The 11,540-nt window shown below is 39.7% G+C and overlaps 1 protein-coding gene across 7 annotated transcripts in view; it reads right to left on the reverse strand.

Annotated features, from left to right (window-relative positions):
• The window catches only part of AKAP6 (A-kinase anchoring protein 6), a 583,646-nt gene that overhangs the window by 132,644 nt on the left and 439,462 nt on the right, over window positions 1-11,540 (reverse strand). For all 7 annotated transcript variants that reach the window (XM_082451989.1, XM_082451988.1, XM_082451985.1 and 4 more), the window contains one exon: window positions 5,772-5,920. In XM_082451989.1, the coding sequence (XP_082308115.1) occupies window positions 5,772-5,920 (149 nt within the window). The remainder of the gene's footprint in view (window positions 1-5,771; window positions 5,921-11,540) is intronic.

Here is an 11,540-nt window from a genome sequence, read left to right on the forward strand (position 1 = left end):
TAAGGTTGTATCTGAGTGTCTCTGTCTTTCTCCCTCACTAGACAGTAGAGATTAAGTCATATGTATTTTTTCCATTCCTAGCACCTCATACAACTCCCTGCAACACAGTAGTTGCTCTGATGCATATTTCGTTAAGTAATTTTTCACGTATCTATTACATTCCAGGTATTTTAGACATTTTCTTATTGATTATTGTAGTTCTGTGCTGCAAAAAGCATGGGAAGTAGACTGGGATAATAATCAGTCCACTTAATAATAGGAATAATAAAATAATAATAATAATAGGAATAATAAAATATTACTATTTTACAGACTGAGATATTGCATACTGAGGAGGTTAAGTGTCCCAATCAAGGTCACACAGCTAAAAAGTAGCAGAGTGCCAACTTGAATTCCAATCTTTAATTTTTAATCATGTATGCTCTCTCTCCTCCTTTAAGAAATTAGACTAGAGTGAATGTATGACCATCCCTAAAAATAAATTTTATTGTGCATTTGGAGGCAATCAGAGCAGACCTAATGCATTCTAATATCTAGGATCAGGACATGTTTCTCCAGCTTTAAGACAGAAAATAATAGTCAACTGTAGTCCTCAATTCCTGCTAATCAAGATATCACATGGAATTTTCAATGGTGTAGTTTTTATTTTAGAAGACTTCTATAATAGAGCCTTAAAGAGTCTAACTGAAATAAAAACGTTCCTATTAGCCATACCTTTTAAAACGAGCATTCTTAGAGATACTGTTATGTCTACCTGCGGTAGATTTTATGGGATAGACTACCACAAGGTAAGCTCCTAGCTCTCTCAGCCTCTACCACCTCATAGTTACCATACTGTCCTTGTTGATGGTTGAGGAGCCCAAGACTTTCCTGAGCTCCAGACCTGCTTCCTGGGCATTTCTACTTAGATGTTACGCAGATCATAAAAAGAACTATGCCCCAAACACTCAGCTTTTCCCCGCCCCCCTGCTCCTCCCCTGCATTCCCCACCTCAGTGAATGCCATGTCCATCTGTCAAGAGTGTAAAAGCCTGAAACACGGAGGTCTGTCTTAAATCCCGCCTCCCTTAGTGCCCCCCATCCACTCAGTGACCAGGGTGTGTCTTCAACTTCCTTCTTTCAGTTTCCATTCCTGCTGTCTTATTAGCTCAGGCCCTATTTCTCACGTGGACGACTGGAATAGCCTCTTAACCGATCGCTGTCTAGTATTGCCCATGGCAACCTATTCTCCCGACTGCTGACAGAACACTGTTGGAAAATTGCCAGTCTAGTCTTCCTGGGATCCTTGGCGGGTTCCAGCTGTGTGTACACACTGTCTCCTTTGTGGGAGACACTCTGGCTGTCACTTCTGACCCAGGCCATCCTCCATGACACTTCTCCTAGCAGGCGTTCCTGACTGACATGCCCCTGCCACCCTTTGGGTCGCACTGTCTCTACATCCCCAGTGCCTAGTACAGTCTGCACTTCCTAGCTGCTCAAGAGTTATTAAGTGTTGAATGACATGAAAATCATTTGAATCCAAATCCTCCTAGTTTCCTTCTTCCCCTCGAGCCAGCAACTGGAGCATCAGAGTGGCTCTTTTTTCTCCCTCATTCCCCTCATCCAAGGTTTATCGACTCTTTCTGGCTTCAGCCTCCAATCCAGTCTCCACTTTTTCCATTACTGGTCTCCGCCCCCAGACTTTCCAATTTAGTACATGCGGAGTGGGACCCAGAATTTGCATGTCTAACAATTTCCCAGGAGACACTAATGCTGTTGGTCCAGAGACCACACTTTGAAAACCACTAGGGCAATGGTTCTCAACTGGAAGTGGGCATCAAATACATCTTGGGCCACTCCTGCCTACTGAGTCAGAATTTTTAGGGAGGTGAGACGGGCAGGCATTTTTTGGCTTAAAAGCTGCATAGGTAATCCTGATGCACTATCCCGGTTAAGAACCATGAACTCAGTAATTAACTCTAGGATCTGGACTTCACTTTCTTCCTAAGCCTTATTTTTCACCACCCCCCTCCAACCTTCTACCCTCCTCCTCTCCAGTCATACGGAACAGCAGGTAGTCTAATGATTCCAGACCTTTGCTCCCTCTCTCAGACCCCCAGATCCGTTTCGGTTATTCATTTATGCATCAATGCATTCACCGAGCACCTAGCACATTCCAGGGTGCAGGGCTGAGTGTGGTGAACACGACAGGCACAACCCTGCCTCATGGAGTCCACATTGTTTGCTCTGAGCTTCCCTGGCACCCTCTGCTTCCCCTTCTTCCTCATTGCACAGGCAAATACTGGCTTAATGCTGCACTCTCTTGCTAGACTGTTTCATGAAGGTAGGGACTACGGTCTATCTTTGTAAGTGCTCAATAAATGTTTGTTCAGATCAAATTGGAAAACTCTTCCCCTGACCTAGGCTGCTTCTGAAAATCATCTCCAGAGTCCTCTCTTCCTGCTGTCTTTCCTGACCTGCTCCAACTCCCCCTACCGCAGTCAGCATTGAGCCTCGCCTTCCAGGAGCCCTGACCCTGACTCCAAGCAGATTTCTAACTCAGCACTTGTGATCCTTTATTACATGTTGCTTACAGATCTGGCTCCTCCTACCAAACTGTGAGTCGACTCCTCAAGGGCAGGGACCATTTCGTCTCTGCACTTCATATAGGAGGTGTTTAATAATATTCATCAAATCAATGAATGAAGTCAATTTTGTTTTCACTTACCGCCTGCTTTGCAATGTTTTTGCCCAAACTTCCTTGTGGCTTTCATGAAATTGCCTTAAGACTCTTCCATGTTTCCACAGTAGGAAGATACCATAATTTAAATTTTATACAGTATGGAACATGCATAACATGCGTTTTAGGGGGGAAAATGTTTATCAAGGGTCTGAGTGAAATTCTCAGAGAGACGGCAGAGTGTGACTTTATGGGTTGTCCACTGCATCATGACCCAGGACTCTGCGGTGAGGTCCTGGACAAGCCAGTCACCCAGCCTTTCTGCCTCCCAGTTCTATCATTTATAAGCTGAACAAAAGACATGGTTTTCAATCTACACTAAGTCTTGACATGGATGCTGCTTAATGAATTAAACAAGATTTTGAAATTCATTAAAAAAAATGAAATCAGATAACTCCCTGATAGAAAGAGGTGTTAGAAAAAGAGATGGTTATACTTTACAAAATACACAAATTATACGTGCTCTTGACAAACTCTGCTCAGAACATCGTGCCATGCACTTAGTAGGCCTTCAGTGCATATTTACTGGATGAAAGAAACAAAACAATCTATAAGCTTTCATTTAAATCAGCCGGAATCAAAAGTACCAACCTGTTCCCACTGAGAATCACCAGTGATTCACGCATTGTGTGTCCCTACAGGAAGCCATGGCTTCCCCACTTTGTGATGCAGGAGCCAGTGCCCAGAGTCTCCCACAGAGGGACACACTCTGTTACTACAGCTCACACAGGTTCACATACTTTTGGGGAAATCTTCCCACCGCACATATTCATGACTGCTAAACACACATTTCATAGTTGTATATAAGCTGTGTTAAATCACCTTGATGCACACCTTTTCGTCAAGCCAGAAAGGTTATAAACTCATTTCTAAACAATACTTTGGTTATGCAAAATTCTTAGAAATGTAAGATCTCCATTCAGTCTAGCAGCTGAGTCTTCCCTGGAGTAATCTTATACATTTTTCAACTACATACTCTTCTTCGCATGCATGTAGGCACGGGGAGGAAATGAAAGTATACAAATTGTATCACCAACTTAATGTTCTCTTTAGTAGATTGGATATCTATCTGCATATGGAATGAAGACCCTAGAAAGCCCACACTATTCCCACAGTTGCTTATCAGAAACAATGCTCATTCTATGTAACAAAACGAACGGTTAATGAAGTTTATGTATCATTGGAGCAGATAATTTTACAAGGCTGTGTTCTTAAGGCTTCAGAATTAAGGATTCAACTGTGGGAGCAAAGAGTCTTAGGGGCAGCACACCCCAGATAACCTCACCCACATACATTTCTCAAACAATGGTTTTCTGTATGTAAACAGAAAATAGAAAGGAGTATATGCTTTTTGTCCTTAGTATTAAATAGCTGCCTTTTCTTTAGCATGCTGTTAAATTTCTGCACAATGCACAGCCTTCAGCACCCTAAGGAGCATAAACAAAGGATATCAGGCAAGTTCACGTACTCCCACTTTACAGAACAATGCTTGTTGTTAACTAAGCAATTCCCAGGGCAGATTTATGATTTGTGGAGCCCAGAGTAAGTACTCAGGTTGGGCCCTTGGAATCTGAGGTCAGAAGCACATGGTGCCCGCTCAACCCCCAGGGTTTTTAGAAAACATGAAAATGTGACCTAAAGTTTGTGGTTGTGGGTACACCGGAGACTATTTCGGCATTTAGAAAAATTAAAGCACGTTAAGGCCTCAAAACAGCTTATTGTTCATGTTCCAAGATTTAACCTTTTCTTTCTTATTTGCTGCTATGCTTGTCCTCTTGTGAATAAATGTCTTCTGAATCGTATAAGATGAATCAAATATATGTATAACATGTCTATGTATAAAAAATATCTTAATAGAGCAACAAATTATATAGATAGGTAAATTTTAAATTTTGAAAAGTCCTTTCCCATTTCCTAAAAAAGAATTATGACTCTGATTCTTTTCTTGCATTCTTAGACCTTGGGTTATATCACAAGACAGAATTTGTAAACTGTGTTCTTAATTTATCCCCCAAATTTGAATTTGGATTTTAAGTCACGTCAGAACCATAAGCACTTACTTCTTTCCTCCTGCCTTTTCAAGGAATATTTTGGCTAGAGTTACACCCCATAGATTTATACTGTGCTATTAACATCTAATAGAACTTGGGGGAACAGTTTCTCCGCCGTGTTGTCTAGCTCAAGTATAAAAGCGAAATAGGTTACTGTTTCCATTTTTATGAGTATAATTATTATCAAGTCATTAAAACTATGAAATAATTAAATTTCATTACACTCTTTTACTCTTTAATAATCACCTACTAAATATTCAAATTGAGCCAGAAAAAAAATTTTTAAATATACTTTTTTAAAAATTCTATACATGTATTATATATACATACATATTTATATACACACACACACAATGTTCGCATAACTTTAAAGTAATTTGGAAATATTTGAATGCATGACTTAACTATTCAATAGCATGGGTAGTTAGTACAATATAAATACAGCCATTAGTCCATTAGTCTCAGGCTGAATGAAATTGTTGGTGGGTCACTAAAGTTGCTGGGTCTTTTCACATACCATAGACAATAAGCGCTAGTCCATTATTCTAGTTGACTTTATGTGACAAACCGGTGAGCCCATAGTCCCTAAACAATTATTAAATATCTATATTTTTCAGAAAAATTATGTTCTACCAAGTTTCCAGTGAGGTTCTGGTATTTAAAAGTTGCTTCTATAGACTTTAAAATAAATGGTGAAATTTAAAGAGGGGGAAATACACTGAAAAAAATTACAGGCACAATGTAGTGACAGAAACACTCATAAAATCACAAGGCTGTTTTGAAAACAATAATAACAAAGTTAGGAAGTTCTGGGTGAGATGACACACTGATAAAATCCACAGTCTTCAACTGTGAAATGAATGGAAAAGAACATAAATGCCTCGTCTATTGCGCTTCTCTTGTTAGCTAGGGACGAAATGCCTGCCTAACACCTACCAGTGGAACATCATTGAAAAAGTAGAGATTAGTGAGAATAAAACAACGAAAAGAATAGTCCCCTACCCATTGCCTCCTACTGAATGAACTTTTGACATATCAGCGAACTCTTCTTTCCTCTTGCTGCTGCTGGTGTACTGCTCGCTGTACAGCTTGAGGGACATCTGCTCAACAGCGTCTCTTTGTGCTTCCAGGTAGCATAGTTGAACCTCAGCCTGGAGAGAGAAAAAAAGAGGAATTGCTGTTTTAATCCAGAAGGAATGCATTTCAAGTGAGGTGTAACAACTCAAAGAATGGGAATTGTTCTCATCGTTATACTGCTCCTTTTCAGGTTGGATTTAATGGGATCAGCTGGGCATATTACAGAATTATATTTTAGATCTGAATCTTATAAGTTCCTCCTTAAAATATGACCTGAATAAATGAATTCTCAGAAGACTCAGTAAATATCACAAAATATCCCTGAGATCATAATACTGTATGATGAGACTTTACATAAAAATTCTGTGAAATTCCTTAATAATATTCTTCCTCGTATTGCCACATATGTAACATTTATTTTTTTAAAGATTCCCCCTCCGACCCATACATTTGCATGGACACATACTCTGAATGCTTCTCATTATCTTCCCCGAGGAGAATAAAAAAGCCTAGTACTAATTCAATACCTTTCCAATAGTGACAACGGACTTCCTGTATTACATTTTTTTTGGTTCTCTGTATTTTGTCTTAATAATGTTAAAATAGAGAGAACAGTGATTTTGCTTACATGCAGGCTTGAATTGTTAAATCTTTCACAGATACTTGGGGCTCACTGTAGTACAGGGAGAGGTAGTAAGTTCACCATGCTGTTTTCTATCAAACCAAGGCCAAAAGAATGCTGAATAATATTTGGCATGGAAATGTATTGAATAGATGCTTTATTTATTGCAGCTGTTGTGATCCCTGTGGCTTTAGAGTTCCCTAGAACACCAGATGAGACGGGGAATGAAGTCTTCTCGGTGGCATGCTTGCCTATGGTGAAGGGGAAAGGGCAATGATGAGTTATGTGCACTGTGGACCAAAGGAGCTCTTATTTTCTTTTGGCGTGCTTCACTAAATCCAACACGTCCGTTAACATTTCTCAATAGCCTTAACACTTCTACTTCTTTATAATTTAATTATATATTCTGGGTCTGGGTCAGCTGTTGGGTAGTTGCCAGAATTCTGTAACATGTAGTAAAAGCAAAGTCAGACATGACCTCCTACTCTTTGTGTCCAGTGCCAACCAAGGCCTTTTGCCTGGTCTCTGGTTTTACAGACTCAACCATGGAAAAAAAGAGAGAGTGTTACAAAGTAGCAGCTGCTTAAAAGGGCAAATCAGGACTCTGTAAAGGAAATGGGTAGCTTATGAAATGTAAGATCTCAAACCATTCTAGAGTTCGTATTTTGTTGCTTTCCACAAGCAGCTAATTATGAATGTTCTAGATACTGAGGAAGAACTTTAAAAATGCTAAAATTACTATACTCATATAACTGAAGTTTCTGAAATCAGTTAAGAACTGCAATGTATGTATTGGTTCATGTAAACTCTTCTTGCCCAAACTAATTGGCTTGAATAAGAATAGACTCAACTGGATTAAGAATTACGTCAAACAGTATAAACAAAGGATAATGTTACATGGAGTACATTCAGCATGGGAAGAGGGGTATGGCTGATGGAAAAGCACAAAGGAAATACTAGATTTAGTGTTATTCGGCATATTTATTAATAGATAGTGAAAGAGGAGGTATGGAGCATATTAATGGCAACACAGAAGAGTGCCAACTCAGAGGTTTGCAGATATCATAGAATTTGGAGAAATGATACCTACAGACCTAAGAATATTTTTTAACAGTTGGGGGGAGGTACATGAAACTGAATAGAGGGAGTCAATGATTAGAAAAAGACAACAGAATATATCTTTCAAAAGAGCATACAATATTCTTAAGTAACTAAATATGAGATAACTGAGAGATACTGAACAATAGTCAAAGAACTTAATGTAACTAGAGATTATCATACTAAGTGAAGTAAGTCAGAAAGAGAAAGAGAAATACCATATGATATCACTAAAATATGGCACAATGAACCTATCTACAAAACGGAAACAGACTCATAGACATAGAGAACAGACTTGTGGTTGCCAATGGGGGGCGGGGGAGGGAGAGGGATGGACTGGGAGTTTGGGGTTAGTAGATGCAAACTATTACATTTAGAATCGATAAACAACAAGGTCCTACTATATAGCACAGGGAACTATATTCAATATCCTGAACCATAATGGAAAAGAATATAAAAAAAGAATGTCTGTGTGTTTATAACCGAGTCACTTTGCTGTACAGCAGAGATTGCCACAACATGGTAAATCAACTCTACTTCAATAAAATAACAGTAACAATAATTTTAAAAAAGAACTTAAAAACAATCTTTCCAAATGCTACCCCCCCACCCCTCCCCTCCTCAACGCTATAGGGATACTGAGGAGGACATCCCACACAAAGTATTCTATTGGTAACCCCATTAAAATACTGAATCTGCACCATTAGATGCCAAGGGGCATGTCTGATCCCTAGAGGTTCCCACTAGTTTTTAACCACCCTAAGGTAGCAAACTGGACTACTGCTTGTTCTGGGTAAAGATTTCACAAATGTGTGCCACTGGTCACAAAAAGCATCATCAAGAGGGAGGCCAACTTAATGTAGACTCATCACTACTATAGAAGAATAATTGAAGTTCATCCCTTTGAGATCCTAGGCCATTTCTGTGCACAGAGGGAAACACCTCTCATGACAGGGATACATGGAAAGGAGTTCAGAGAACAATGCTGAGAGCAACTTGAACAATAATTAGTCACCTTACAAAAGTGATTGAAATGTTGTTAATCTAAGACTTTTATTGCACAATATCTCAAAGGCATTTGACATAGGAAACTTCCCTGTACTAACAAGGAGATGAATTAGATGGCCCGGGTCTTTTCTATCCATCTCTATTTCTATCTCTGCTTTCAGTAATTCATTCCTAAACGTGATGATAAAAATAGAATCAAAGTTGCTTCTTCTGCTAAGGTTGAATGACTTTGCCAGTCTAAATCTCTCTGCAAACTGTCTTAACTTTTTCTCATACTGTATCTTAGTCCAAAGGTAAATTTTTAAGAAAAAGATTTGAAGAAACTATAGTTCTTAAAAAATAGTAACACTGAATCTTTGGTTAAAAGAATTTCATTTCTTAGCATCTATGACAATTGTGGATACTTTTAAAAGTGACTACATTTTACAAATGGAAACTAAGACATTAAATAATATTACTGATCCTACTAATCAATCAATGGGATTGATTGTAATCAATGGGATTTAGCAACTTATTAAGGAAAATACAAAGGAACAAGAGGGAATAGACTCAGTGACAGATCCACCTCTCACTTCCTGGTAGGTGCCATCAATGGGAGTAGGAATATAAAAACAGCAGTACAGGTGAATGGAACAAATGAGCTGGAATTGAGTCTTTTGGTTTGAGGTACTGGTGTGATTCCCCAAATGAGATGTTCAGCAAGCGAGTGGAAATATTAAGACTGAAATATAAACCCAGAGGCAATGGTTGACATTAGGAGAGGAAATGAGAATGCCATGGGAGATGGTATAAAATGAGAAGAGAAAAAGAATCAGTTCTCACTTATTCTAATCTAGGCCTGCATTACACCTTAGCTGACCTAATACGATGGATTCTCAAACACTCTCCCTCCCTCTTTCTCCACCATCCCCAAATCTATTTTATAGATAGTTCATTGATCTTTTTGAATCACATCTGGGATCACTGGTTGTTGTTATTTCAGGGCTTAATTCTGGATCTCTTTTCTTTATTTATACTCTCTTCCATGGCTTTCAATGCCATCTATGTAGTAATGGCCTCCTATTCTCTCCTCTGAGTGCCATACTTACCTACCCAATCAATCACCTGACATTGCTAATTGAATTTACTGTAGGCATAACTGTTTAAAACACTCTCCATTCTCATCCTTATCGTGTGCCCCGAAACTTTGTTCTTAGGACTTTCCCGTTAAATAAATGGCACCATCTGTTGCTTAGGTCAGAAACTTGAGAGTCTTCCATGACTCCTCTTCTTCATTTTCCACAGCCAGTTACTCCCTAAATTCTGTTGATTCCTCTTTCAAAATGTCTCTCCAGTCTGTCTTCACAGTCTGCATTGCTGCCAGACTGGTCCAAGCCTTCATCATCTCTCCCCTGTAGTATGGCAATTATCTTCTAATATGTATCTCCCCTCACCCATTCCTGCCCCTCTAATCTCTTCCCTTACAGTACCAGAGTGGTCTCTATAAAACGTGAGTTGGTTTCATACTGCATTCAGATCTAAAACACAAACTTCTTCCATGGCTCATTAGATTTGGTTCCTGCCTGTCTCAGACCTCATTTCCTACTTGTCTCCCTCTTGATCACTATGCACCGTCATGCTTGCCTTCTCCCAGTTCTTTAAACAGCTCTTTCCTGTCTCAGGACCTTTGCACATACTGTTCCCTTTCTCTGGAACATTCTCTTTCTAACATCTTCTCATCCTTTAGCTCTCAGCTGACATGTTACTTCTCAGAGAGGCCTTCCCTGACCACCCTATCAAAAGTAGATCCACTCTTTCTCCATTTCGGAACAGTGTTAATTTCCTTCACAGCACATATCACAACTTAAAATTCTTACATTTGCTGGCTTACACTTTTTCTGTCTCTGTCTCCAGACTCTAAGCTCCATACAGGGAAACTGTCTGTCTGTCTCCTCAGCCATTTTGTATTCCCAGCACCTTGGCAGTATCTGGAACATGATAGGGGCTCAGTAAATAATTTATTACTCATATATTCACTGAGCCTTTACCATGTGTCAGGAACTGCACCAGGGACTGTGGGTACAAAGAAGAACAAAACATAGCCCCTTTTCTCAAGGGACTGCAGTGTAGTGGAGGAAAGAGCCATGCCAACAGATACCTACAAGTGTGCCAAGTGAAATGATTGTGGGGGAAGATGGGAAATAAAACAACTAATTGCCTGAAGGTGAGGAGTAGGCAGTAAAGGCTTGATAGAGGTGGCATTTGAGCCAGATCTGGGAGTATAGCTATGACTTTGTCAGGTAAAGAAGCAGATGAATATAGGCAGAGTACCTTACTCGTTCAGAGGCCCAGAGTTATGAAAGGATGTGGCATGTTCAGAAAATGGTGGCTGGAGTTTTGAAGGCATTTGGATGAAGAGGCTAAAGTAGAAGGGGATAGGCTATGGAGGATGTCAGGTTAGGGAATCGGAACCCTATCCAATGACCTGCCAACAAAAGATGACATTGTTTCTGTGATGGCCTTATCTTCCTCCATCTCCCTTTTTCTGTCATGGGAACATAGCTGTCTGATGGATTAGTCCAAATATGCTCATAAAGTTCCTACCTCCTGGTGTACTTTGAGAGCATTGCATTGAGAAGGGAATCAACAGCTTCCAAGAGGCCAGAAGCCCAGCATCCCAAACAGGGGGAATGCCTAAGAGATTCTATTAACTCATATCTCTCTAGTAAACGTTTAACATGATGTTATGGACTCAGGACACATAATGTCATAACTTTTCAACTTGTAGGTTGAAGCCTTAAACCCCAATGTGACTGTATTTGGAGACAGGGTCTTTAAAGAGGTAATTAAGGTTAAATAGATTACAAGGGTGTGGCCCTAATCCAAAAGGACTGGTGTCCTTATAAGAAGATGCAGAGCCGTCCCACAGAGAAAAGGCCATGTGAAGACACAATGAGAAGGTAGCCAGTCATCTGCAAGCAAGGAGA

This window comes from Balaenoptera physalus (genome assembly GCF_965194825.1).
Source record: "Balaenoptera physalus genome assembly, chromosome: 2".
Taxonomy (NCBI): Eukaryota; Metazoa; Chordata; class Mammalia; order Artiodactyla; family Balaenopteridae; genus Balaenoptera; species Balaenoptera physalus.